General features: G+C 36.6%; 5 protein-coding genes and 1 long non-coding RNA gene across 7 annotated transcripts; 3 read left to right on the forward strand and 3 right to left on the reverse strand.

Annotated features, from left to right (window-relative positions):
- Window positions 1-1,256: 1,256 nt before the first annotated feature.
- On the reverse strand, window positions 1,257-3,479 carry LOC106797204 (uncharacterized). Its single transcript, XR_001386373.2, has 4 exons — window positions 3,076-3,479; window positions 2,905-3,005; window positions 1,504-1,563; window positions 1,257-1,424 (listed from the first exon to the last, which is right to left on the reverse strand). It is a non-coding gene; the product is annotated as an uncharacterized lncRNA (long non-coding RNA).
- On the forward strand, window positions 3,429-5,429 carry LOC100499659 (uncharacterized). Its single transcript, NM_001250976.2, is given in 2 exon segments — window positions 3,429-3,708; window positions 4,935-5,429. Coding segments are annotated over 2 exon segments (597 nt in total). The 5' UTR covers window positions 3,429-3,497; the 3' UTR covers window positions 5,321-5,429.
- Window positions 5,430-6,360: 931 nt separating this feature from the next.
- LOC100792481 (eukaryotic translation initiation factor 5) lies at window positions 6,361-8,489 on the reverse strand. The gene is made up of 2 exons (XM_003553212.5): window positions 8,439-8,489; window positions 6,361-8,148 (listed from the first exon to the last, which is right to left on the reverse strand). Exon 2 carries the CDS (start codon window positions 7,851-7,853, stop codon window positions 6,519-6,521), a length of 1,335 nt encoding a protein of 444 aa, XP_003553260.1. The 5' UTR covers window positions 7,854-8,148; window positions 8,439-8,489; the 3' UTR covers window positions 6,361-6,518.
- Window positions 8,490-9,485: 996 nt separating this feature from the next.
- LOC100819808 (elongation factor Ts, mitochondrial) lies at window positions 9,486-13,083 on the forward strand. 2 transcript variants are annotated; one of them, XM_006603733.4, is made up of 7 exons: window positions 9,615-10,271; window positions 10,345-10,410; window positions 10,501-10,685; window positions 10,926-11,051; window positions 12,355-12,443; window positions 12,667-12,716; window positions 12,811-13,083. In XM_006603733.4, the coding sequence occupies exons 1-6, from the start codon at window positions 9,731-9,733 to the stop codon at window positions 12,707-12,709; spliced, it is 1,050 nt and encodes a 349-aa protein (XP_006603796.1). In that variant the 5' UTR covers window positions 9,615-9,730; the 3' UTR covers window positions 12,710-12,716; window positions 12,811-13,083. The 2 variants fall into 2 exon arrangements, with proteins under 2 accessions (XP_003553244.1, XP_006603796.1); XM_003553196.5 differs by having other exon boundaries at window positions 9,486-10,271; window positions 12,667-13,083.
- Window positions 13,084-15,476: 2,393 nt separating this feature from the next.
- On the forward strand, window positions 15,477-16,378 carry LOC100786487 (uncharacterized). Its single transcript, XM_003554787.5, has one exon. It carries the CDS (start codon window positions 15,624-15,626, stop codon window positions 16,224-16,226), a length of 603 nt encoding a protein of 200 aa, XP_003554835.2. The 5' UTR covers window positions 15,477-15,623; the 3' UTR covers window positions 16,227-16,378.
- A 1,172-nt stretch (window positions 16,379-17,550) lies between these two features.
- Window positions 17,551-27,977, reverse strand: LOC100785972 (mediator of RNA polymerase II transcription subunit 33B). Its single transcript, XM_003554786.4, has 10 exons — window positions 27,236-27,977; window positions 26,404-26,726; window positions 26,190-26,281; window positions 25,485-25,836; window positions 24,737-24,947; window positions 23,045-23,159; window positions 22,734-22,895; window positions 21,168-21,834; window positions 19,319-19,525; window positions 17,551-18,946 (listed from the first exon to the last, which is right to left on the reverse strand). The coding sequence occupies exons 1-10, from the start codon at window positions 27,916-27,918 to the stop codon at window positions 17,826-17,828; spliced, it is 3,933 nt and encodes a 1,310-aa protein (XP_003554834.1). The 5' UTR covers window positions 27,919-27,977; the 3' UTR covers window positions 17,551-17,825.
- Between the last annotated feature and the right edge of the window lie 7 nt (window positions 27,978-27,984).

A 27,984-nucleotide genomic window follows, 5' to 3' on the forward strand; every position in this document is an offset into this window, starting at 1 on the left:
CCACCTCTCACAATTTCTTCAGCTTCTGCCCCCGCAGTCCATTCCAGAAAGCAGCTGAGTTTACTACCTTTTTCCCAGGAAGCTGAACTTCTAATACCTGAGTGTTACAACATCACTTAATTCAGAAAGGCATACTTGATTTGCAAGAATACTGGTCTCGCATACCTATGCTAAATTTGTGTAAAAGAAGTGTTCTTGTTTAGATTGAAGACTGAAAAGCAAGTGCTTCCTCAATGCTTATTCCTTTTGTTATAAAGAAAAACACTTGTTAACAGTAACTCAGAAAGCAAGCAATTTCCACTTGCTTGATTGTATTATAAATTTTTTTATATAATTACAAACTCAGAAATTTTGTATTTTCAAAGTACAAAATGCTCTTTGAATAAAGTGCGCATAAACAATTTGGATCCCCAAAGACATTGCCTCTTCATCCAACACCATTTGTTTTCATAAATATTATATTTGATATTAGTTTTAAGATGCAAGACAGTTAGAGAATTTCAAAGAGTGCTTGGACAAAAGGAGAACAAGAGGCACGGGAATCTCCCAATTTTTATGGAGGCTCATGCATGAACTATATTAAATAGTGATTTTCAGTAAAAGATATGAATTAAGTAGCAGCTTCAGATTAAGGGAACATACTACAGTAATAAATTTCAAAAGCAAATGATTGTTTTTGGCTTTAAATTATTGTTTACCTATTACTTTTTAAAAGCAAATGAACAACTTCCGTAGTAAAAAAAGCTCCTTCTAACCAAATATAATTTTGAAATTAACATGAAACAATCTATTCATTTGTCTCCAATTTCCATCTCTAACAGGGAGGCAATTTTTTCTTTTAATTCTCCCAAATTGTTGTCTAAATAAATAGTTTTGAAACGAATCTAGAAACAGAAAACCAAAAATCTGATTGATAAATTAGTTCCAAAAAAGAATTGTTTGAGGGGAAATGAGAAAACAACTGTTTAACAAGATCTCTGCACTGGAAGTCACTAGCCATAACTTTGAAATTAGCTGAAACTAAAGAATGAAACCTATATAAGAATAAGCAAGAGCTACCAAAAAATAAAAACAAATTCAGCAGTTTAGAATATCAACTTTGGGAGTAGTTCTCTGTTGGTTTTCTTAATATACGTTGGTCTTCTCTGTGTCTGAAACCTGCTCTTTGTTTTCTTTCTTTCTTTCTTTATTTTGGGGGGGGGGGGGGGGGGGGGGGGGAAAGGGAAAATTTTTAAAAAAAAAAAAACCCCCAGGGGGGGTGCCCCTTCCACATGGAAACACCAACGCACCCTCAACAAATGCAATGTCATCTGCTTCATCGAACTGCACACTTTCATGACTGCAAACTCACGAGGCTATAATTTTAATCTCCCAAGTTTTCTGCTGACCATTTTTCTCAACCACTAACACTCTTGCTCTAGTTCCTGGCCACCCAGAAAAGGCACGAACCTAAAATTGTTTCATGTCACAACAGTGCAGTTCAGATAAGATCATGAAGTTTACCTTATTGTGTAGAACAGATGCTTCTTGATCAAAGGATAGCCATGATTCATCTGGATTTATCTGCATAAAGTAGCAAAACAAAAATATGAGTTGAGCAACTCCTTGTAAGAAAGATCTTTTACCAACTGTATTTACTTGAGTATTTTCTTTTTCTTTCTATGAATAACAGGATATTTACTGCACTGAACAGAAAGACACATAACACAATTTCTCCCCCAATTCAATATTTGACATTCACAAGTTTTTAACTGAACTGCAGCTAACTGTTTAATGAAATCACGTAAAAATAAATAGCATGAAACCCTATTTCTGATCAACAGGAGCTCCTAGCCTAGAAAGCTATAAGACATGAGAAAAAGAAAACAATTAAATATCTGCAATTGATGCAGACACCCTAGAAGATTATTTCACAGGGAAATACTTCTTATAGGCTACAGGCTTCTTGAGTTGGTTGAAGGTTCACATATTCCATTTTGGAAGGAAAGTGAGTAGTATTCATTTAAGTGTTTCATGGTCACCTCTGTCATCTACATCCTAAGCATAATTTACCCATAAAAAAAGTTTATACTCTCTTCGCACAAACTGAGTGATAGAAAAACAAGTCCATGACTCAGTTTTACTCATCTCTCCTTCCAATAAGATGCAATTTGGTGGTTTGTATTCTTCTGGTCTGTCTTGTGCCTTGTTTTTGATCTCTAACTCATTTTCTTAATCACCAAAGCTCTCCAAAACAACCTGGAAGGTCAAGTCTTTCATTTGGACGGTGGTACACACTACACAATAGGATCAATGCAAATGACAATTTGTAGATGTAGACCTAGTGACAGCTCTTTTACCTAACGTGTGTTATGACCAAATGTGACCAGAAACAGTAGGCCACTTATTTTTTTGCTTTGTGAAGCTTTTTTTTTTTTTTTTAAGGCCAGGAGTCCCTGCACCCTAGCATGAATTTACTTACTAATCATTCGTTAGGGTTCACTAGATGTGTCCTGCCACTTTTGAGAATTCTCATGTATGAGTTTTGTGAGGAATATGGAGGCTAAAATTAAGGCAATGTGTATTGTATGGTGTAAAGAGGAATACAGAATACCATATCTTCAAGGGTGTCTTTTTGCTAGAGCCCTTGAATTTATTATAGTATAAAGTTGAGCTGGTGGCCTCTCATCTGTGCTCTTTTGATTATTATTAGAAGGGAACTTATGTTACTGACTTGCATCAATATGTTGCCAGAAATACAATAATAGATTTGTATAAGTATATGCAATATAAACTTTAACCAGTCTAGCAAATAGCATCAGACAAAAAATTTGGAGGATCTGATATATGTTAAACTAATATCAATAGGAAATGTTTTTCCATTTCTGCTTCCTAGTAACATAATCAAGGCTCACAATCACATACCTTGGGAGCCAATGTAGCCTTAGAGTCATCTTGAGGTTGAGCCTTTACTATTGCTGATCCATCAAGTATAGAAGGAAGTTCCCCAATCAGAAGTTTAGATCCTGCTTTGTCAAATAAAGATAGTAACTCATTCAGTAAAGAACACTTTCGTTTAAAATGTCCGAATCATACCTTTATGAAACAGGAGCTCAAGCAAATCAGGTGCCTACATAGAAATCTAAAGTTTTGTCAGAAGCAGGGGGAAAAAGAAGTAACTGCCTTATAAGTTTCACCAAACAAGTTGACAGTTATGGTTAGAGGAGAACAGATCCAAACCCCTAAACAAGAAAGTGAGTCACTGACCCAATGATGGAATATGTACAAAGTTGGTAGGTAATGTATTGACATAGGTTGGAGAGATTTTAAATTAGACAAGAAAGTAACTAAATAATAAATTATTATTTATTTTGAAAAAATAATTTAATTGTTACAAAAAATGATTCAAATTTGATTAAGGGGAGGAGGGTGTGGGTGAAAAAATAAAAGAAAGTTGATACTCCTCTCTTCCTTCCCTTTATCTTATCCGCAGAGAGAGTGGTGTGTTGCGAATTGCAATGGCAGTTAACCGTCCTGTCCTTCGTGTTCACGAGAATCTACCATTAGCATTAACTGTTGCTCCTCACCAATTCCTCCCCTTCAAATTCACCTCCGTTGGAATTCGCTGCTCCCCTTTCAACGACAAAACCCTCATTTCCATCAAACCTAACACTTCCCACCTCAACCACGACACTCTCGCTTGTCGCTTTCACGCTGCCCAGTTTGCTGGTACGCACTTCCCATCTCTTTTCTCAACCCTAACTTTTTTTTTTCATACTTTTAACTTCATTTCTGTCCCTTTTTCTTGTTTCAACAAACAGCCATTCTATTCTTCCTATCAACCCACAATTAACTAACTTGCATACACTTTTATATTCCCTGCATTTACTGATAAAACAATTGCTTCTTCTTAAGATATTTAATCTAAACAAATTTACAAAGGAACACCACTCATCTCATGTACTTTTGGTATAGTTTTTCCAAATTCTTTGCTTTGTGTGAAAATCAATCCTTCTCAAATGCTTTATTGCAACCCAGTATTTCTAGAGCCTGGATGAGATAACCTTTCACTTAGGCTGTCTTTCAATTTTGTTTTCAAAATGCAACTAAATAACAGAGTGTGGCCTGCTGTTTCTGTTTTTTTTTTTTGTTCTGGAAATAATTTTCAATACTTAAATAGGTTTTGGATGAAAAATTGATTGTTGAGTAGTGTGGAATTGTTCTAGAAAACAGTTTTTAAAATAAAAAAGTGAGAAGGGAATCAAAATGGCCTTTTCCTTCACATTCTGTGTCTTCATTCATGTTGTTACTCGGGTATTTAGGCTGACAAAAGTGTCGGTCAAGTTGTGAATATGGTTATGTTCAGTATTATATTGTGAATTCCCAATTCCTTTGGCTGGTTAATGTTTTGAGTTAGTGGTGGATGCAGTTCTAAGAGGGCTTCTAACATGCGCATTAGTTATCCATGGAGCACATTAACCATGTCTATCGTCTAGTGCTTTTATGTCTTTTCTTTTTATTCACTTTCTTCTTGATACTGTTTCCAGTACAAACTTAGCGGCAATGTCTTTAGTCCTTGTGTAGGATAAAGAAAATTACTGTATATTCAATTAATTGGTTGAGGCATATATATAGCATACCACTATTAATGCATGTACATGTCTTTCAATTAAAGGGTGAAAGTTCTGCCTATTTGTTTGTGTGTGAAATGGAAAGTAGATGTGAGAGTGACTATGAGTCTATGAGTATGAGGTCTTTCTGAGTCTCACTCTATCACAAAACAAAAGGCTCAAATTAGATATTTTAGGCACTCAACTTTTTAGCTTTACATTATACGGGTTCAGGTGTTACTTTAATTACTATTCCATCATGTATAGATCTTAATCTAGTCAGAGATCTGCCACTTAGAATATATTGGGAAAACATGTAACAGATATTTAAATTCAATGGTGCAGAACAGGAGAGCAACAAGTACGTGGAAGCCTATGCTGTGGGGAGAAATATTCGTATGTCTGCTAATAAAGCTCGAAGAGTGATTGATCAGATTCGTGGAAGTAAATATGATGAAACACTAATGGTATTAGAACTCATGCCTTATCGAGCCTGTGAAGCCATTCTCAAAATAGTGTTTTCGGCTGGAGCAAATGCTAGCAATAATCTGGGTTTAAGCAAAGGAAGTTTAGTTATCAGTAAAGCAGAGGTTAATGAAGGGAAAACAATGAAAAGGGTAAAACCTGTAGCTCGAGGGCGTGCCCATCCAATTAAAAAGCGCACTTGTCATATAACCATCACGGTAAAAGGCTTACCTAGTGAGTCCGTCGAGGAAGCAAAGCCTGCTTAATCCAATTTTTGAGGCAAAATGTATGCCTTATTATGAATTCCCTTCACCCATAACATGAAAATTTCTGCATTTCGACATTATAGAGGAGTAATGAACATGCTAATTGTTTACGTCCATGTAAGAACTGTTTAAATGTTCAATTTAATTAGTCCTGAATATGAAATGATTTTGGATTGAAATTTGAAAGAAAATTTGTAACATCAGTAATACTTACCATATATATAGCAATTAGCACGTAAGCAAACAATTCTTTGAGTTGCTAATATTAGTTCTATCTTTTGGTATTGTATTACTTATTATACCAAACAAGGTTTATTATACATTTTGAATAAATTAAATATGCAAGTGCTATATTTTTTACAACTATAACTGTAATCATTGTATTTCAATAGCAAAATTTTCATGTTTTTATTTCTTGTGCTTTCGTCTCATTATCATCCCTATAGTGAAGGGTAATATATTGTGGTAGTAGGGTGGTGAACATTCTCCCTTCGTCGTGACATTTGTTTTGCACCGTGCTTGTAATAACAAAGTATGCTCAATCTCCTGCTTCGCAATGAGGATTAGCTGAAGGAGCAAGATAAAGATTTAGATTGCTGCTTTCTTTTCTGTTAGAAAAATTACTCGCGTCACTCAATAAGTTTCTTTTTAGACTCGCTCAACTAGATATTACACATGCATCATAATATGAAGAAGAAAAAAAATCACCTTTTTGGAAAAAAATTCTACCTAAATCTCAATCATAAGGTACTTTGAACACAATAAATTAATCAAAATATAAATTTTCTTAAGTATATGTTTGGTTTTGCATACTTTTGCGGGTTTTTTTCTTTAATATGAAATGCTCTTCTCAAAAAACATTAATTATTAATTATTTTAAATATAAAATAAAATAATCCAAATCTCTAGATTGCTTAGCTTTCCCTACTGTCCATGGTTTTCTCAAAGTATTCTGAAATTGGCCTAAAAGACTTCTTCTGCAAGGATAGATAGAACAGAAATTGAATACATACTCCATGGGCAACGAAAATAAAATACGATGACAGCACAAAAGGCTCGTAATGTTACTCAAATCCAGACAAAAACAAGCACACGGAACAAAGCTCAGCAACAGAACGTAATGGGCCAACTACAGCTACTCTTTAATGGAAATAAAAGACAATTAAAGAAAACTGAAATGAAAGACTATTCGTGCACATTATTCTTCCTCTGTTTCTGATTCTGCACTTTGAAGCCATTCAATCAAAGGTTTGGTATTCTTCCATATCTGAGAGTGCTTGTTGTCACCCTTAAGCCCTTCTTGATACCACTGCACTATGTGCTCTTCCTCCAACAGATCAGCATCATACAGTGCCTTCAAAACAATGGCAATTTCCTTCAAAGCATTGGAAGTGGACTTTAGACAGAAAGCCTCAATTGCACGAAGCAATAGCAAATGTGATCCCTCCCCCATGGAAACTGCAGCATCAAAGTAGCGCTTCTTCTTGACCACCTCTTTTGCAAACCCTTTCTCAATGCCCTCAAATAAGGCCTCAATCAGAGCACTGATCTTTTCTTGAGCTGGTGATGGAATTGCTTCCATTTGGGACTGCAATTCACTCGCCACAACACCTTTGTTCAAGATTGCTTTCACTTCTCCAACCAGTTTCTTGTAGTGCATCGTGTTACCATTTTCAGAACCATCACTTTTCTTACTTGATGCTGTTTCCTTCTTCTCTGGCTCATCTGTGGAGAGCATGACCATATCAGCTGTTACGGCACTTAGCTGCTCTTGGATACGTTGCCGAGCAGCCTCTAATGACGTATCTGTTAGCCATTGTACTTCACCATCATCATCTTCATCAGGTGCCTCTTCTTTCTCATCATCAACTTGACTGTGATCTGGAGATCGACAATCTTCATCAGAGCCACTGGCTTTCTTCTTTGTAGAGTTTGACTTTGTGGTCTCATCCTTGGAAGTGGAAGATAAGCTTTTCTTCTTAGTCTCTTTCTTCATTTTCTTTTGTTCCTCATCAGCTGCTGCACCTTCCTTCAGTCTCTCCTTCTCGGCTCTCCTCATGGCCTTCTTGTCTTTGGATCCTTTCTTTGTTTCAGGAGGGTTTTTTATAATAAAGCTAGTCAGCTTGTCTCTCATATCCACATCTGACACAAAACCACAAGCAGCGCATTTCAGCTGGATCATTTGGTTCTTAGTAATCAATATCTCAGTTTCAGGGTTTCCACAACCATAACACTGGACATATTTCTTGATAAAGATCTCAAGAAGACCAGCAAGTTTTGGGGTGTCATGTGACCCATTAACATGAGAAGTCCCAACTTTCTCATCAAACTTAGACTGGGCCCCAAGTTCACAACCAAAGTACTTGGTTGTGTAAGAGGGTGGCCTTGCCAATGCCTTGGCAATGTCAACCATGTTGACAATATTTGTTTTGATGCCATTTCCTCTACCCTCGATCTTGGTAATCATTTTAGGCATCTTATACCGATAGAAGGCATCATCACTATTTCCAGCACCAATGTTCTGCAAGGCCATGATGACGACTTGAACAAGAAAAGTTCCAAAGACAGAAAAATCACAACAGACGCCTTTGGCTTGGGAAGCAAATGTAGCGAAGGTTGTCAAGAACAACAACAAAGGTTGGTGTATTCCAGGCAGTGCATACAGGTGGGTCTTGTAGGCAAGGGCCTGTTCTTTTTTCTAGAAGAAGAAAAACACTCTCTAAGCAACTCAATTGCTCCCAAATGGATAATAGCCCGTTCAAACATGAAAGAAAGTTCAACGTGAACCTTTCACCTTGGAATCTGCTACAGCAGCACTTGCAGGCATCCTAAATCAAAAACAGAGAACACGCATGGTATTAAGATCTTCAGAAGGGAACAATTTCAAAGCAATACACAAATATATATATACGATGCATGTTTCGTGAAGACGTAGAAATGGTATAGATCGTCGAAACAGATTAATAATAGTAAAAGCAAACAAAGGTTGATTTATAGGAAATAGCAATCCAGATTATTGATTTTAGACACAAGAAATGTAGTTATTATTATAACGAATGAGAATAGGAAAGGAAAGCAAGAAGCAATTGATTGAAGCTAGGGAGAGGAAGAAGAAAACCTTACGATGCGATGGTGCGCCGCGCCTCAAATCTAATGTTCAAATCATTATATATGCCTTTCCGGGGCATAACCGGCAATGCCATGCTACATTTAAATCTTTTCAGCAAAATTACCCCTGCATTTGGGATTCTTGGTTTAGTATATTTTCATAATATTTTAATCAAAAAGTTTTTTTTTTTTTACACAACTAAATAGTTTTTAATTAATCATTGAATATAATAATTTTTTGTTTGTTTTTATTGTTCAGTCTATTCTTTTCTTCTTTGAAATACTATGATTGTAGCTCAACTTTGAACCGAATTTAAACAACATTCTAGTTTCGATTGAGACAATTCAGGAGATACTAACTAGGATGTGGTCAAAGAAATTTATAAGTTATAACAACTTCTCAACCTCTCACTTAAGAATAAGGCAAAAGTCGGGTAATATTTTGATTTTAAAATTACATTTTTAAGCCTAATTTCCGGGTATTTTTTAATGGCCCAATCCCCATTTTAAACCTTAATTCTATGCCTAAATCTTTTTTGTTTTTATTGACAAGGCACTTTGATAGTCTATTTCCTTCCTGTTTAAATACTTTAACCTAAAATGAAAAATCAATTTTTTGCAACTTAGACTAGCATACACTAATATTACAATTATTTCTATAAGGATATATTTGGACATTTTGGGAGGTAAAATTTTCATTTCAAATAAATATTATTTAATTGAGTTATCATGTGAAATAAAATAAATAAAATGATATATTGGCATAAATTTACTGTTATAAACTTTTGTTTATTTTTATATATATCATATCATATAACTCTCTTAATTTCAAAATAAAAAAAAAAATATGTCGTTTTGTTGTTTCTTTAGAATCCCATCCATGTACTGATAAACGTACTCCAAATATAAATGGTGACTTATATTTATTTTTATTTTTTACTTTTTTCATTTATATATGAAAAATGTCTATTTTGTATTTTCTTTTTCTTGTGTATGCTTAAGTTGCAAACATGAATTAAAAGTACTTATATTTGGACATTTTGTATTTCTTTAAAGTGTTCTGCATTGGTAAAATTTGAGAAGAAGAAGAAGAAAAAAAGGCTTGAATGTAATATGTTAGAGATATTTAGTTTCTATTTCAAAATTATAGAATATAAAAAATTAGGAATAAAACTTTAAATTTGACAATTAAGAAATCTGTTTTGTAAAAGCAAGAGACAAAGAGAGAGAGGAAGAGGAAGGTGGAAAAGCCCTAGTGTGTGTTCTGCTGAGAGTCCGATACACATCTAGGAAACGCTATCTATGGCTTTTTACGGAGGCGCGAAACGCGTTTGTGTATCCATAAGGCACTATTGTTCGAATTCAGCGTCAGAGAAGGTGAATCTGATAAAGCAGCTGAGAGAGAGAACAAGCGCAGCTATGAAGGACGTGAAAGCGGCTCTGGTGGATTCGAATTGGGACATAGAGGAAGCTCAGAAGGAACTGAGGAAAAGAGGCAAAGTTTTGGCGTCCAAGAAATCCTCTCGAACTGCCTCCCAAGGCCTCCTCGCTCTCGCCCAATCCCCCACCAAACTCGCTCTCATCGAGCTCAACTGCGAGACCGACTTCGTTGCCCGAAACGACATCTTTCAGCACCTCGCTTTGCGTTTAGCCAACCAAGCTTTGTCTCTGTCGCTCGATTCTTCTTCTTCTTCTTCTTCTTCTTCCTTTCATCTTGGACCTCAATCCCTTCAGGACATGCCATTCAATCTCGACCATCCTAAGTTCAACGGCCAAACAACTGTTCACAACGCAATCACTGAGCTCGCCGCCATGATGGGGGAGAATGTCAGGCTTCGAAGAGGTTGTTTCCTCATTCCTTTTCTTTTTCTCTTTCTTTCTTAACCACTGAACCATCCTTCTATTTATATCTCCAGGTTACGTCATTCCTGCATCACCCAATGGCTTCATTTCTACATATCTTCATACCAGCCCCCAACCAGGTTCTTTTCCTCTTCTTTACTTGATTCAATCCTCTTCTTACTTACTTTGAATCCTCACTCCCTCCTCCTATTTTTTTTTTTTTTTATTAGGTTTGGGTCGCATTGCTGGAATTTTGTCTCTTCAAGTGGACGATGGTCAAACTCAACTCCAAGCTCTTCAACGTGTTGGATCCGAATTGGCTATGCATGTAGTCGCAGCAAAGCCATTGTTTTTAACTAAGGAACTTGTACCTTCAGATGCCTTAGAAAATGAGCGCGAAATTCTTAAATCTCAGGTATTTTCTCTTTTCTTTACACATGTCTTGATGAATAGAATAAGAGTTTAGGATTGACCTACTTAAGACCGATTCGACTTTTTGATAAACCACTTAAAAACATTCAGAATTGAAGAAAACTTTGTTCGGCAAATGCAATTTGCTATCTCATATAGTTGGCATGCTGAAGTCCTGCTTTCTTTACCATATTATAGAAACCAAACAAAAACATTCAACACTGTTGTGGTTTTATTATTTCAGGCAGAAGCCTCTGGTAAGCCTAAGATGGCCATAGAGAAAATGGTTGAAGGACGTCTCCGCAAGTATTTTGAGGATGTTGTATTTATGGACCAAAAGTTTATTATGAATGATACTATGAATGTGAAGGTATGTTATGTTTCTGTGAATTGAAATGAATTCATTTATGATTTATTTGAGAATTTAAATTATGATGGTTATATTTATTGATCAATGTCATTGTTTTGATTGATGAAAGAAATGAAAATTCTACCCCTGCATTGGTTTATTCATAATCCATCACCCTCTTTATTTACTTGTTTTGAGTGATAAAAATTAACCCTTATGGATATCCTATTTGTTTTATTGTCTATCAAAGCTTTATAGACCCGAGTCTCATTCAGGATCAAAGGTGGCTTGCTGCATCAAAGTTTGCAATATACATAAGTAGTGGCTCCTTTGTTTGATTCTCACAATTATCTGAAAGAATTATGAGATTCTCAACTTTGGCTTTGTGGCAGTCAGTATAAAACAATTTAATAAATATGCTAAGGAGTATCTGGACTTCTGGACTAATATAAACTTATTAGTGTGACGATTTGTTTTCTGTATTGTATGTTACACTGCCATCCAATGTATTCACTATTCAGTACCATGGTAGATCTGTGAGAGATTCAGAAATCTGCAAACAGCTCCCACATCAAATGGTAGGTGGCTGTAACTTGAGAATTTGGTGTAAGGTGTCAATTATGATGTCTTCACAGCTGAAACAGGTGAAAGAGAGGATGCACATCAAAGAGTTTGGTTGTCTTTCCTGGAAATGCCATAGGCCACCTGTTCCTATCACATCTCATAATTGGAATGCTATTTCCTTTCATGGATTATGGTTAAAACCTAATTTTGTTTTTTTTTTTAAATTTGAACTTACTATATAGGCTTATAGCCCACATGCCCCTAATCCAAATCATTTAAAAATTAAATGATGACGTCTTCTTCACTTCTGATTCAAGGATAAGAAATAGGAAATGAGAAACCTATATTTGCTGCTGGGAATCTGGGAATTTTCTTCCAGTCAAATTTGCTATATAGTACCGTGGGATGTGGGTAGCCATTAGCCTTCAAATCCATTCAGGGTTCAAAACTCTAGGATGGCCTTAAATATGTCTTCCAGACACTAACCAGCAAAGAAGGTGTTTTGTTGTGTGGAGTGCTAGCAATTCTTTATCCCAGGACCACAACACAGATGTAGGATTTCATGATAGGTTTCCAGATTTTGTGCCTTTGATTAGCATTAAAGATATATATAGTGGAATTATGAAGTGTATACTCCTTAGATGTGTATTTTCTATTTGTGTGTGTATAATTCTGTGTACCTTTTGTGAAGCATCCAGCCATGGAGCCACTATGTTAGTTTGATAATTGATTGTTTACTGTCTTTCATTCATCTTTGCAGGCAGTGCTGGATAATCTATCCAAGGAGGTGGGTTCATCTGTGAGGGTTGTTGATTTTCTCAGAATGGAAGTTGGGGAAGGAATTGCAAGGTAAAACCAGTACCTTTTTGGATGTCTTCAAACTTAGAAACTTCGTGATCAGTTTAGTTTCTTTTCAGCTTTGCAGCCTCCTATTCCATGACTGATCCCCTCCTATGTCCTCTATAACAAATGAGAAAAAATTGTGGATCAAATTTTTTTTTATGTCTGATAACTTAGCTGATTTTACTTTTGATTAATTTTAACAATTTTACTGACCATCTACAATTTTCAGGCAAGAAACAGATACATCTGAGACTGTTGCTCAGGTTGCCTGAGTTTAAGGTGATTCTGTGTATTCAGGGAGGAAACCCTGAGAGCTCAGCTTTTGTTTTTAAGGCTTTTGCTCTCTAGCTGATATTTAAACATGTATGTTCAGTTATTCATCCGTGGAAGATGAGGTACAGGTTCAGTTGAAAATTTGGCTATGGAGTTCTAGCTGATCCCTGTTCGACTGTATTAGTTTGTTTTGGCGCACTCGCCTGATAGTTGAACCACATAGGCTTCACATTCAAATTACTAAAGTTTTGTTTTATATCTTTTGTGAGTTCACAAAGTTTCTCAATTTAATTTTACAAAGCTGACAAATAAGTTGATACTTTGGAATTATCGAAACAATTGTCGAATAGAAGACATAACCTTGTTTGTGTTTGCTTGATGGTATATGTTTTCAATTTTAATCACATTATTCTTTTAAAGCATTTTAATTCACGAGTCAAACTGATTTTCAAAGTAAGGTTTGCATATTAATATGCTCCACCTTGAAGGTGGAAATTCTATAGTTCTGACTGAGATATCCTTTTCTTGTAACTGTTATTTTTCAAAGAAACAATTTCAAAGTTTCTGATTTAATTCAATTTATTTTGGATTTGATCAATTTTTAAATTTGGGTTTGAAATATTATTTAATTCAATAAAAAACTTTAATGTTTTTGTTGTTTTTTTGTTTATTTTGGCTTTTAATTTAACTTTTACAGTTTATATTAGATTAAATTGGTTGATGAGTACCCTGGTATGACTCGAGCATAGTATTGAAGCAAAGAGTTGGTTCATAGGTAGAATTCGTTAAAATAGGTAAGTTTACAGAAATAGTTTATACCTGATTAAGAGGAATATGAATTTTGTCACTACAAGAAACATAATTGTGTTGGGGAAAAGGAAGTAGAAAGTTTGGGTTTAAAAATGTGGTTCACTGGCAAAGCAAAAGTAAGAACAAAATTAATAATGGATTGAAAATAGGCATGGATCGGATTTATAAAGTCTTACATGCGCAAAGTTTGACTATCCATCAACGAGTTCTTGATGCACTTGTTAACGATGATAAAGAAAAAGAAATGAACCAAATGGAGCTAAACCAATGACTTTTGGGGGGAATGGTTTAAAGGAACATAAGATGTGTGAATAACAAAAGAAAGAAAAAAAAAGTGTAGAAAAGTCAGAGACTCTATTCAAGTTTCTTTGTAATAAGAGGATGTGCATGTCATGCTTTTATTGTGTTTGAAGTTCACAGCTAATATGTTATGTTTTTTTTAAGGCTTTTGTAAAACTTCTTTATGCTATGTTTGGTTGGCACGGCAAAAACAAATGGATGCAGATGGAATTAAATGACAGTTCTTTCGTCCGTAAAAAAGTCATTCTAAGTTATACAGAAAAAGTCATTTCTACTCCTATTTTTGTCTTTTTTCACGTGATTTGTAGAAAGAGCATAGACACGTGGTTTGTGGAAAGAGAAGCTAAAGTGCATCCCACAAGAAAGTGCTAATAGTATTTGGCAACAGATGGGTAGAGGAATTTATAAGGTAAAGATTAGTGAAAGACAAATTTGCTGTTGTGTTTTTTTCCATAATAATAATAATAATAATAATAATAATAAATAATAATAATAATAATAAGTGGTGATGTTTTAATATGCAGTATTATGTTATTAATCTGATTGATTGCCAAGTGATACATGATTTTTTTTTAATTTAGATTTTTCTCATGAAGCAGCTTCACAAAATAAGGATAAAAGTAATGAATTTGTACTATGCATTCCGTGGAAAGACTAATCTTATAGTTATTGCATAAATAATGCGTTTACTACATAAATTTGTACTGTGCACTCCGTGAGAAAGACTAATATATTGGCACAGAAGTAATGTGTTTTTTTCTAATGATATGGCTAACGTTACATGAGATTCAGAGCCAAGGAAAATTATTGCTTAACCTAAAAAATTGGTGGTGGCATGGGCTGATACTCTATCACATTCCCTCGCTGCTGAAAGCAAAATAATTGAATACTTAAGAAGGCAACATGAGATTTCCCATCATCACGTACACAAAACTTACGCGAAACATATTGCAAAAGGAATCTTTCTAATCTGAAGAACAAAGAAATAATATCACAGCAATGGTGTACGGAACATGTGTAACTGATCATGAATACATCAGTTGATAGATCCTCCCTGCCATTGACAGGGAATGCGATGTCATCCAATAAACCACCTTTAGTATATTAGATGGAAAAACATGTCCTATTATATATATTATAGCGTAGAAGCAAGCAAGCATATTCCTTCTATTATTCATTCATTGCAATCATGATATAATTGTTTCTTTTTATATGTATAATCTATAATAATGGGAGAAAAGAATGTATTGGAAAGTTGGAAATGTGTGAAACCAATCATCTCGTGAATTAATATTAGGACTTATGAGCTGCTACCAATCATCGCCACCGTCACCGCAAATAATAATGTCACGCAAAGCTTCCTATAGTGTTTTAGAAAATGTCAATTCCGTGGCTTCACATGCATTCTAATTAAACTTTTGCGTCCAAAAATACAATAAACAAAGTCCCTTCCTTCCTTATTTTGTGCTGAAGGCACCACAGGTATAATGGCATTAATTTGTGGTCAAGAGCATAATAATAATTAAGGAATATTGCATTTGGGTTCCACGCGTACGTACATACATTGTCTTAGCAACAGATCATAATTCATAAGCTTGCTTGTCTAAATGTAAAAGTATAAGTAAGCAATAAATTTATCACAAACAAACTACACAAAGATGGCAAAGAAGCTTACCATTGGTACTTTTTCATTAATCCTAACGCGGGCTCTAGCTATTACAATGTCAACCTTGTGTGTATTTAATTAACTGGCACCGTTGAATCTGAAATTTCTTATTGGACTTGTTCACATGACTTTGACATATGCACCCCTCTTGTGTGTGTGGGTGTATATATTCAAGTAGATCACTTCATCCCATCTCATGCATTGAAAGTCTCAAAAACACATATATATTACTCACCCTCGATCGATCTGAAATGGGGAACTACATTTCTTGCACTCTATCAACAGCAGGAAGCAGGAAGCTGCATTGGAGAGGCATAAAGGTGATATTTCCGAGTGGGGAGATTGAGAAGTTGGAAGAAGGAGTTAAAGCAGCAGAACTGATGCTTGAGATGCCAAGCTTCTTTGTGGTGAACACTCGGTCTCTAAAAATCGGAGGAAGGTTTAGTGCACTGAACGCAGATGAAGAGCTGGAGTGTGGCTACGTGTATGTGATGGTTCCCATGAAGAGGCTTAACTCTTTGGTCAAAGCATCTGACATGGGTGCCTTGTTACTCACAGCAAAAAAAGTGACCAGAGTTGTTCCAGAGAAAGAAGAATCAGAGGAGCCTAAGTTCAAGTTGGATGATGGCATTCTAGAGTTTTCTAGCCCTGAGTTCATGCATAGGTTGTCTATGAGCAGGTCAAAGAAGCCTTTGCTTGAGACCATAGCAGAAGAACCTCATGTGTGTTCAAGATCATGATTCATGATTCATGAATGGCTTTCTTGTGATTCTTCATTCCCTGCTTCCATGTTTAATTACCAGTTACGTACGTACACGACATCATTTTTAGGATTGGAATTGTATGTATTACTAGAACTAATTCAAGACATGTATGTAGTAGGCTATTCCTATATTCAATTGTTACATTTGATTTCATAAGTCATCAATCCAATTGTAGATTTTCGCTTAGGATATATTAATTAAGAGCGAAATTTTATATTATAATTAATTAATGTCCCTTTGGTTCTGGTCTGGTGTCTAATAGTATTGAAACCTGAATTCACCCATCATGTTGTTAATAAAAGTAAAACTAATGGACCTACGTAAACAATAATAAATTAATAATGATTTATTTGTGCCTTTTCTTTTCTTAATGTGCATGATTAAGGGTCTTTCTATATACAAACGCCAACTCCGTTTTTCTACATCCAAATTTTTTTGCTTTACGGCAACTGTCTGAGTCAGATTGTGTATTTATGCATATATGTTTAAAGTCCTTTTTCAGAGTTAATCAAACAGGCGCAGACATTTTCCTTAGGCATCTCATATATTATACGCGGCTTTCAATGAATTATATCAATCAAAGCAAATTATCTTCCTTATCGTTGTCTGTAGCAGTGTCCATCCGGTCATTAACCCGGTCGAAATAGTGCGTCAATGATCTAATTGGTAGGTTGATAATTGGCCTTATTTGATTCGATATATATTAAAATAATGAGACATCAAAACGATATAGTAAAGGTGATCAATTTTTTCTTTTGCGTACATAGCCCAATCTAGGTTTGTAAAATTGAGCCGGGTCGTCGGATTCTCTCAAAATCAGTCGGTCAGGTCATCCCGGATCACATGGATAAACAGTCCAATAACAAAACTGATCCAGTTAAATCATTGGGTCCCGGTTGCACTGATCCGACCGACTTGATCGATCCGGATTTCATAACAATGGTGTATAGGAGTTGGGTGTTTGGAAACTTTTATTAACTCATTGATATCGTATTGAATTATTTCTTTCCCTACCAATTGCCATTTTTTTTTAGCTAGTTAATCTTGAAACCAGTCTTTTCTTAAGCTTATATAGAATTTTAATACCATCTTTTTCTCTGATAGAAATACCATCTTAAACTATAGTTAATTCACACTATTTTCTTTCTAACAACATATTTCATACCATCGTTTAATAATGGTGCTTTCTTGTGTATAAAATCTAAATTTAAAAATACCCGAAAACTTGCTAGTACTATTGGGAAATGTATAACCAAGTGCTCACAGATTAGGAGTTCAAAATATTTTTGAAGGAAAAAAATATTAAAACAAAATCCTCATATGACCCACGATGAAATCTGTTAACGCTACAAGTACACATGGAGACAATATCTGCTAATGCTATAATACTTATTATGATCAAAGGTTTATACTATTACCTAAACGTAACTGATCTGAATTCAACGGGTAATACAAAATTATGAAATTTACATTGCTATGTACAGAAATGGTAGCAGGTAGCAAAATAAGTCATGTCATTTTTCATAAGGTCTTTGGTATCATCACATATGCACCATGCTCCCAAGTTCTGCTCGGTTATAATCTAGTTTGGCAGATCATTTCAGCTGCCTCACCCATGACGCTTGTCCCTCTAATTTCTAATAGGCGCAGAGCCAAGTCTTCTTCGTTCAACTGTCTTAATCCGCTGCTCATTCTCTTCAATATACCCACATCAAGTTCCTGAATCCACAGTGGCGTGCAACTCACCATCAAGCTCATAACCCCAGACACATATGCACGCCAAGTAGCACAATCACAGCGAAGAGATATTTTTCTATCTAGTGCATTTGCAAGAAATTCTAAATGAATCTCAAGGACCTTTGGTCGTCGTTTTGATGCTGGTGACAAAGAGTCGATACCCCAGGCAAAAGTCCCACCAAGTACCGCAAAACATGCAAGTGCATAACCTCTCAGCATAGCAACCACAACTCCAGATTCTCCCCCTTCCTGCTCTAACCCTTGGGCTGATAAAAACCATGAAGGCAGAGTTTCTGTAATCAAAGATTGAACCAAACCTGAACCACCAGATATCCAAAGAATCGAAGCCCCAAGAAGAGCGGCGTGCTTAACGCGAGTCATCGATGCAGCAAGAGAAACCTGTCCGTATCTTATTCCATACTTAGTCTTCTTTAGCTTCTCCACTTCACCCTTGGGCAACCCACCATTTGCTATATCTCTAACTGAAAGCATTAAAAGAGATACAATTTCATCTGTCAAGAACATGACATCTCTAATAGACCTGTAAACTCTTAAGTAGAGAAACCCAGGAGCAACCGGAGTGAACCCTCCAGAGTAGTGAGAACCAAAGCCATGACCAAGGAGGGTGCCAACACCACCATTGTTATAAATGCAGGCAGAACCAAGCCCAAGGGTGGAGGCGAAGCAACTTCTTAAAAGCTGAACTACGGCATCCCTGCTGTGGTGGAATACAGTTGCAGAAGCAGAGAATACAAAAAAGTCACTCCAGCGCTTCACCTTCTGAGCCCACAAAGCACCTACAATGGGCATGCATGGCCAGGGGCAACCAGAAGAAAGGGCAATCAAAGATGGGCCAGCCAAAATAACAAAGCGCTCACAAGATTTATCCAGTTTATATGTTATTGTGAGACTCAAAAGAGCCGCCAATGGCAAAGGAAGTGTAGCTGGAGCATTCCCATCTGTTTACAGCAGTTAAAATGCAGTGTCAACTGATTGATTTAATAAACCTGATGTGTGATGTCCATATAAATAGAAAATGAAAACATGGTTTGCCAAAAATTCGAGACAGTGAGTTGATATTTCTATGTCAACATATAGCAGGTAGCTAATTGAAAATTTATTCATCACCCACAAATTACTTCCAGAAATAAATATGCATATGCAAAACATGACAAGTTAGTTGGTCTATCGGGAGAAAATGACAATGCTGCAAGAATCACCCAGGAAAGGATAATATGAACTTGCAAAGAGGGATTTAGCTAAGAGGATTTCTGTTTAATTATTCTGTTTAATTAACATTTCCACAGATAAAGAAAGTATACTTAACAAACCTATAGCGAGGCTAGGAACATCAACACCTGTGGCCGCTAGAATTTTCTTGATTTGTTGCTCAACAATAGATAAATTTGCAGCAGGGCTAGGCCAATCAGTTCCATTCATAAAAGCAGGCTTCCATATGCAACGTGTTACTTCAGATGATAAGTAGCTTACAATGGTACCCAAAGTTGCCGGAAGAAAATCAGCAAGATCTTTGAGACCTAAGATAAAAATCAAGCAGATAACTTCCTAAGCAAACAGCCTTAGAAAAGCTTAAAAGTTAAGACATTGGCAACCCAGTTTAATGAATTCCCAAACTTGCAATTTTTATACTAACATACATTTAATCAAATAAGCTTAATATATGCCAACTTAAAGAAGCATGGACTTACCTAGCATTTGGCCTAGCTTCTATCTTTGAAGCTACTTCTAAGTTGAAGTTTAAAATAAATAAAAAACTTCTAATGTTGCTTGGTAATTTTCTGGTTTTTTAGCTTAATTGCAAACTTCTACATTACTAGTGATTTTGTCAAACAATTGGCATGCACTACAAACATGTCAATACTTGGAGTACACATCCTCAAGACTAGTGAGCACAAAGCTATTGGGATTCGAGAGGCATGGTTTTGAGAATGCATATGGAGCTTGATACCCAGGAAAACATCACTTAACTAAGAGCAAGCTTTGAGGATGATAGGATTGTGGCCGAGACTGATAGAATGAAACAAGGGCATGCATATTGTTGAGGAAATAGTAGTAGATCACAACTTTGAAGGAATAGAAATTGGGGGAGGGTTGAACAAGAGATCACCAATGAGGAGCTGTGACAAACATGGACAAGGAGGGAGGTATGTTTTCAAAATAGAGAAGCAGAAACTCATGTGAAAGCTCCATCTTTTATTTATTTTTCTTCATTAAAAAAAAGGCTCCTTTTATTTTTGAACTCAAAAATTATGTTTACCTCAACCTCTCCTTTTAAGGAAAAGAGAATCTCTAAAAAAAGCTAGGTCAAAACACTACTTATTTGAGAATGCAAGTTCTAAAAAAAAAGATCTTGAACCAATTGTCCTTGTCCATGGCCAAAAAACTATTACGACAAAGCAGTGTCCAGTCTAAACAAAGAAGAGAGGAAGCTTAAGGATCTTGAAAACTAAAACTGAGGAGGATGAAGGTGATGATAATGATGATTCATAATTTGATTTGAAGCTAAAAATGACTGGGAGTGACAAGATGCCACCTAAGTGTCTAGTATTGGAATTGGAATTTACTAATTTACTATTTTTCCTCTAGGGACCATACAATCATTAGTTAGACATGCAATATTATCTTTTGGAGTATCTCTTCTATATACCTACCTAAAAAGATAGCTACCTCTATTCTTACATCCTCCTCAATTTTAGTTAGACATGCAAGATAGAATGCCTCTTCTCTTGGATCCTCCTCTCCTCATTTACCTTGCAAATTGCCTCTAACTAACTAATTACAATAACTGTCCTAACTATCTTTATCTTCCTAACTCCTAGCAAATACTGTATTTATTTCACTGACAAATGAACAAGGATAATCAAGTGAATGAGAAGACAATTACATGAGATTTTGGTAGTATAATATCATTTTTTATTATATATATATACACACACACACACACCCACAGTCACTTCACTTGCTAAGTTATTCCAAGAATCACAGGTCATGTTCAATTTTGTTTCATCTTTTCACAGGACATCTTTATTTCACAGCTGACAGTCTCACATCTTAAAACATGAAAGCCTCAGTATAATCCTGAAATAGTTCTCAATGATACATAATGATTAAATCTATTTTAATAAGGCTTGAATATATCCATGAGTAAACTGGGTAAACCTGTAGCCAATTCACGGGGAGAGAGACTTCCATGAGCACAAGCAGTGAGAGCAGCATCAAGAACAAATGGAGTTGCTTCAAGGATGTCCCATGCAGGTACTTTGAGTTTCATCAAAGCATCATCCAATGAAGGAAGAGATGAATTGCTGCTTCCTGAAGTTGTAGGTGTCAATGACTGAGCACTTCGATTTATTTTCTTGCACATCATGGTAAGTAGTGCTTCAACGATCTGAGAAACTGGCCCTCCAGGTGCAAGAGTATTGCAGATGGATGCAATACATTCTTGATGTTGCCGATACCAAATGTTCAATTTAGGAAAGGAATCCATAAATAAAGGCTCGAGAGAAAATCTTATCATTTTTGAAAATCTTCTACTCCTTACTCGATCTCTTGGTGATTTCCCAAAGGCTGCTAACATACAATTCCGAACCAATAAAAGGTACTCAGGACCTAATTGTGATCCTAATGCTGGAGTTGCTGCACCCCCCATCACATGTTCAACAGGTGGACGATCAAACCGCCATAATCTCAGCAGGAGAATAAATGCATTAGAGAACACTGCATGACAAGTGAGTTTTTCACCAGTTACAGCAGTCCATGAGACATTAGGAACAGATGATCCAAAAGCTTCGCATATTGGCATTAAGACAGCTGCAAGTAGTGGAACCTGAAAGACAGTAAATGCATAGAATCAGCCAACAAACTAAAAGCTGTGTAGGAATCACCCAACAAACTAAAAGCAGGAATAGTTATTATTGAGGTCCAACATTGACCATCTCACAACACAACACGGTTTTATGGGGTTGAGTTAGGCCCTAATCCTAAATTCTAAAATGGTATCGGAGCATATCCTAAATTTGTTATTGGGTCACCCATATTTGTCTACACTCTAGATGTCTATTCCTAGGCATTTGGGGTGTTATAGGGCCACCATCATTTGCCCAAGCTTTAGATGTCCAGTCTAGGTGTGAAGGGGCACGCATCAACTACAGATATGGTCAATGTAGTTTTTATAAGACTTGGACAATTCTCACCTTACAAGTCAGTTTCGTGGGGTTTGACTTAAGTGGCCATAGGCCCATATTATATGATGATATCAGAACCTATCCTAAACCCGTCATTGGGCCACCCATATTTGTCTCCATTCAAAATGTCTATTCTGAGGCGTGAGAGGATGTTGTCATTGGGCCACCCACACTTATCCATGTTCTCTATATGTCTAGTCTTGCATTTGAGGGGGGGTGTTGAAATCTCATTGATTAGAGATATGGTCAATATAGTTCTTATAATGCTTCACCAGTCCTCATCTTACAACCCAGTTTTGTGAGGTTAAGTTAGGCACTAAGTCCAAATTCTAGTAGTTATCAACCATTCCCTTCTCTGAAAAGAAAATATTATAATAGGTTTTGATTGATAGTACCTTAAAATTGAATAATACACAATTTTCCTTGTCTATGTGTATTGGGGAGGGATGTTCTCAAAAACATTTTCTTTTGAGTAAAAAAGATTGTAAACCACTTGCTATGCACATGTAAGAATCAGAATACACATTAAATCTGAACATACCACGCCATGTAGGGAGAATATCTGAACACTGTCTACAGATGAAATTCCCACCAGAAAGACATTCAAAAAAGGAGCATGGCTAATCAAATAACTTTCTGTCCCGGAATATTTAGGAGGAACTGGAGGTGAAAGCATATTTATGATGAAAAAAACTATGTGTTCCTGCAAACAATGATAATCATTATAATCATGAAAGTAAAAAACAAAAAATGGAAAAAGAAGGGGAGGCAAACAAAATGAATAAAAAAAAAATAGTCTAGTATGATTTTCTAATTATGAAGAAAATCAAATTAAAATGGTGTTGGGATCACCTGCACATTCCAACCACGTACTAAAGATGCCCCACAAAGAATGGTAGCAGCAGATATCTTTTCTTCATCCGAGCCATTGATTGCAAATTCAAATATTTTCTCAATCTCTGCTAAGCTTCCATTACATCCACGAGCTTAAATTCAGTTGCATTACCACTAGTAAATATACAAAATAGAGCATCTGATATACCTGACTTCCGGAAACAGAAAAGTGTAACTGAAGCCCAGGTATTAAGCAATACTACAGCCAATTAGACAGCAACCACTTTCAAACACAGACATTCATGCATACTTTGATTGTGTGTCTCTATTTAATATCTACATATTCATTTCTACTTTGACTCAGGAACAAGTAATTTTCTATTTTCTTTAAATGGAAATAAGCCCCTTTTTTACGTAATTGATCCATATTATAGAGATTCGACAAAGTTTAACGTTGGCTGTCGAAAGCCTAACACAACCCTCTCCTTTTATCCGGGCTTGGGACCGGCTAAGAATAGCAAAGCTAACCTAGGCAGGATTTTCGCCTAAGCAGAAGCAAATCGGAGTATATGGAATGTAAGTTCAACAAAAGAAGGAGGGTTTCTAACTCAGAGGTGAAAATAGGAGACCATATTATCCCTCAAGTCACACGGTTTAAATATCTTGGGTCTGTAATACAGGATGATGGGGAAATTGAAGGGGATGTGAATCATCGCATTCAAGCAGGATGGATGAAATGGAGAAAAGCATCGGGGGTGTTATGTGATGCAAAGGTACCGATCAAGCTAAAGGGAAAGTTTTATCGGACTGCGGTAAGACCGGCGATTTTGTACGGAACAGAATATTGGGCGGTCAAGAGCCAACATGAGAATAAAGTAGGTGTAGCGGAGATGAGGATGTTGCGGTGGATGTGTGGTAAGACTCGACAGGATAAAATTAGAAACGAAGCTATTAGAGAGAGGGTTGGAGTAGCGCCTATTGTAGAGAAGATGGTGGAAAATAGACTTAGGTGGTTTGGGCATGTAGAGAGAAGACCGGTAGACTCTGTAGTGAGGAGAGTAGACCAGATGGAGAGAAGACAAACAATTCGAGGCAGAGAAAGACCCAAAAAGACTATAAGAGAGGTTATCAAAAAGGATCTCGCACTTAATGATTTGGATAGAAGTATGGTACTTGATAGAACATTATGGCGGAAGTTGATCCATGTAGCCGACCCCACCTAGTGGGATAAGGCGTTGTTGTTGTTGTGGAAATAAGCCCCTTTATCCAAGATACATGGGATGGGAGTAATAAACCCATAACTATGTATTTTGCATATCACGTTCACTTATTATCATTTTTCTAATAACATAATATATTTTAAAGATTCAACTTTTTTTATATAAAATATTTCAACCCCACTTCAGTTCAGGATGAATAAATTATTAAATTTCATGATAATGCAACCACAACCAAAACAGCAAAGATTTCCCCATAAGTACAGCACTTGATGTTGAGTAGTATAAATTGAAGCGGGATAAATACTGTAGTAGGAAGTAGATTGTTATAGTGAAACTGATGAGGAAGAAACAGAAAAGTGAAATAGAAAAACTAGACAAGATAATAACTTTTTAGTTTTGTCATTGCTGCTTTGCCATGTGGAAATAGCAACTCTCACAACGCACATGTAATGTATGAAAGCAGAAAATGATACATGACATAGCAGCATACCTAGAAGCAGGAGTTGCAACTAAGACATTAACCAATGGAGGAGTTAGTGGTGATCCCTTCATCAATGATGACCAGCTAGGTAAATGGTTAGGAATACTATGAGGCAGCTGATTGAAAGGTGTGCTCACATAACCATGCCAGAAATACGCTGAGGTATCAAGCAGATGTCTTGCAATACAAGCCTCAACAATGAGATGCCTTAAGTTACCAGCTGCAAGAAAACACAAGATGATGAACTGTCACTCACAAACCAAAGAGGTATAATCAGGGGCCCAAGACAAACATGAAAATACCCGTATGAGACCAACACATCTGAGAGAAAAATAAACAGAAGAAAACAGAAAAATAGATCATTTACCATTGACAACAAAAATATGATTAAATCCCATAGGACCAAGCTTAAATGGAAACAAAAAACTGTTGATGTTTTAAATTATGATGAGCATGATAGATAGATAGATGTAGGGAGAGAGAGAGAGAGGTCAAGTTGTATGCCCCTGAAATTCATTAAGGAACAATTAACAGGATAAATGAAAGCAGGCTCTTATTATGGACCATATTGTCAATTTTTTCTTATCATGAAATTTCTGTATATTTTAGTTATAACTGTATGAAGATACAATTGGACACAAGTGTTTTTAATTGTTCTTAAAACTGCCCATTTATTTTTATTTTAGGACCTCCAACTTAGAGTTCTTTCTAAAACCAAACACCATTAGAGATTCATATTATAAAAGCAATTACTTACAACAGTTTGTGGGCAAGTCATTCACATTCGTATGTTCCAAGTATCCACTATGTCCAGATACAAACAAGGTAGCCTTGGCAGCAGCCTGATTGGCTCCCCAAATAACAGATTGAGGAGGAGTGAGTAAATTCTCATAGTCCCCCAATAGCTGTAAGCTGGTAACCAATGCCCCATGACGCTCTCCCAAAGCCTGCTTGTCCATCCTTTGATTTGCAGGGCTACGTTCAGCTTCTTCAATAAGTTTCCCTTCCTCTTCTTCAATAAGGTTAGCAACTACAAGGGTTGTAATGCACAATAACATAGACAAGCAGGTATCAAGGCGAGGTACAGGCCCCTCTCCTGGATCCCTCTCCTATAAAAAGGGGGAGAAAATGTACTTAAAACAAGTGAATAGAGTCCAATAGCATCCAAAATTAGAGTCACCGATTGGATTTAGTAATGAACCAGTAAATCAGTTAAATGCAAACCTACAAACATAATAAAAATAGAATAGCTATGCTGCAATATGTTATGTTTTTGGGTGACTACATCTTACACATGCCTAAGTTCATCAAGCAATTTCTCTCTCACACACACACACAAAAAAAAGAGTTCGTCACAATCTGAAATCACTAATCTGCATTTTCTTTCAGGAATTCCCCTTTTCCCACATGAAAAGAAATCACCACTTACAACAAATTAATTTCCCCTTGCATCAGTTCTTACCCTTTGAACTAGCCGTAGAGCTGCAATCCATAAGCCTAAAAAAGCACTGTGCCATGCAGTACCATTAACTGCTTGCAAAGCCTTAACCAACCCTGCAATAAGCCAACAACAACCACTTCAACGAAGCAATTCAATCATGCATCAAAAACAAAAAAAATCTTATGAAAACAGTCAAGTCTGGTAACCATGTTACGACAGTGAAATTTCTGCATACCAGTGAGTGCTTCAACAGCACTAGCTTCTGCGACGTGATTGCCATCCATTGCATCCTCAAGGATAAGATCAATAGGAAGCCAAAGCAAAGACCAACTATCGTGACGAGACTGAACTGCGCAAGAGTCAGCCATGACAGCATTGAGTTCCAGCGTAGGTGTTGTTTTCCAGTCAGAAGACAGAAGCTTAATCCCATTTCCAGTAGTGGAATTGAAATCCAAAGGCAAAAGGGACTCAGGAGTGACGTGCTTCAAGCTCCTCAACACTGTGGAGTTTGCCGCAAGCTGCTGCAGCTGGTGTAGAAAAGGTCCCCAATGCGCTGGCCTACAAATAAGCATCCACCAACTAAAAATGTGAACATCCTAATCAGAGAAAACCTAAAAGCAGTTTTTTAGTTGCTTCTGATTTTGTTCTTGAATTATAATTGGAGTTTGAGTTGAATAATCAGCATAATAAATATTGAAATTGCTGAGATAAAAACTTAAAAATTCTGATAGAAGAAGGAACTGTATCTAAGTTTAGTCCTATCCTAATTGCAAATAGAGAGTGATAATATTTTAATGACAAAAAATTTCAAACAACCAATCAACAACTATCTTTTCTCTCTCTTCCTATCATTGCATTACATCATCAATAAAATCAATCACTTATCTATCCTCTCTCAAGGTTGTCCAAAAAATCTTTTTCTTGCAGATAATGAGCATTAAAAATATTTACATTCCTGAGTATAAAAAAAAATAAAAATGCAAGGAAGTGAATGTAAGTTTTATCCTAAGGAATAAGGAGGTAGCAAAAATGAAAGTGAAGGGAAGTGAAGGTGTTTATTAACATACATGTTTCGTTGAACCAATGCAAGGATTCTGGAAGTGAGTTTGTGGTGAAGAAAGCGCGCAATAATCTCAATGGCCATGGCAGTGTTTTTCCGGTGCAAGGCATCGTTGTTGTTGTAGGGATCGGGGCTGTGTTGGAGAAATCCTTGGTCGTCCAAGGAAGATTGGAGAAGCTGCGAGACGATAGAGAAGAGAAAGTGAACGAGAACGACGCCGGGATGAGGGTGGTGGTTGGAGGGGGGAAGAGATAGGGAGTGATGGATGGAGGCCATGACTTTGAGGTAATTGGGGAAGTGGATGTGAGGGGAGAAGGCGTGGCGGCTGAGGAGGTCCATGTAGAGAGCGTAGGCGGAAGGGTGGAGGCGGCGCTGAGGGACGACGCGGGCGGAGAGGAGGGAGAGGACGAGCAGAGGAGGGAGGAGTCTGACGGACATGGCTTTCTCGAGGAACTTCCACGTGATGGGCACGTGATTCTCGAAGCAGATGTGGGAGACCAGCCGCTGTGCCAGCTCGACGGAAGGGAGGGAGACGCCGCCTGAGTTCAGGGCGGAGCTGACCTGGATCGACCATATCAGAGGGTCTGTCTTCTTCTCCTGCGCCCACTTGGTTACTTCCATAACTCCATCCATCACACTTCCTTCTTCTTCTTCTTCTTCTTCGCTCATATTTTGAAACACTTCTCCCATCGCTTTCCTTATGCTGATGCAACAACAACACCTTCTTTCAATTAGTGCTGCACAAATCGATGTTGC

The sequence above is a fragment of the Glycine max genome, chromosome 19 (genome assembly GCF_000004515.6).
Source record: "Glycine max cultivar Williams 82 chromosome 19, Glycine_max_v4.0, whole genome shotgun sequence".
Classification (NCBI taxonomy): Eukaryota; Viridiplantae; Streptophyta; class Magnoliopsida; order Fabales; family Fabaceae; genus Glycine; species Glycine max.

Excerpts from the sequence above, each read along its gene's own strand:
- LOC100792481 (XM_003553212.5), bottom strand. The coding sequence starts at position 7,853 with ATGGCCTTGCAGAACATTGGTGCTGGAAATAGTGATGATGCCTTCTAT.
- LOC100785972 (XM_003554786.4), bottom strand. The coding sequence starts at position 27,918 with ATGGGAGAAGTGTTTCAAAATATGAGCGAAGAAGAAGAAGAAGAAGAA. Across the intron at positions 24,948-25,484 it reads TGACTTGCCCACAAACTGTT|CTGGTAACTTAAGGCATCTC; the intron begins GTAAGTAATTGC and ends GTTTTCTTGCAG. Across the intron at positions 23,160-24,736 it reads GTTGCAACTCCTGCTTCTAG|CTTAGCAGAGATTGAGAAAA; the intron begins GTATGCTGCTAT and ends ATGTAATGGAAG.
- LOC100786487 (XM_003554787.5), top strand. The coding sequence starts at position 15,624 with ATGCACCCCTCTTGTGTGTGTGGGTGTATATATTCAAGTAGATCACTT.
- LOC100819808 (XM_003553196.5), top strand. The coding sequence starts at position 9,731 with ATGGCTTTTTACGGAGGCGCGAAACGCGTTTGTGTATCCATAAGGCAC. Across the intron at positions 10,272-10,344 it reads GAATGTCAGGCTTCGAAGAG|GTTACGTCATTCCTGCATCA; the intron begins GTTGTTTCCTCA and ends TTATATCTCCAG. Across the intron at positions 10,411-10,500 it reads TCATACCAGCCCCCAACCAG|GTTTGGGTCGCATTGCTGGA; the intron begins GTTCTTTTCCTC and ends TTTTTTTATTAG.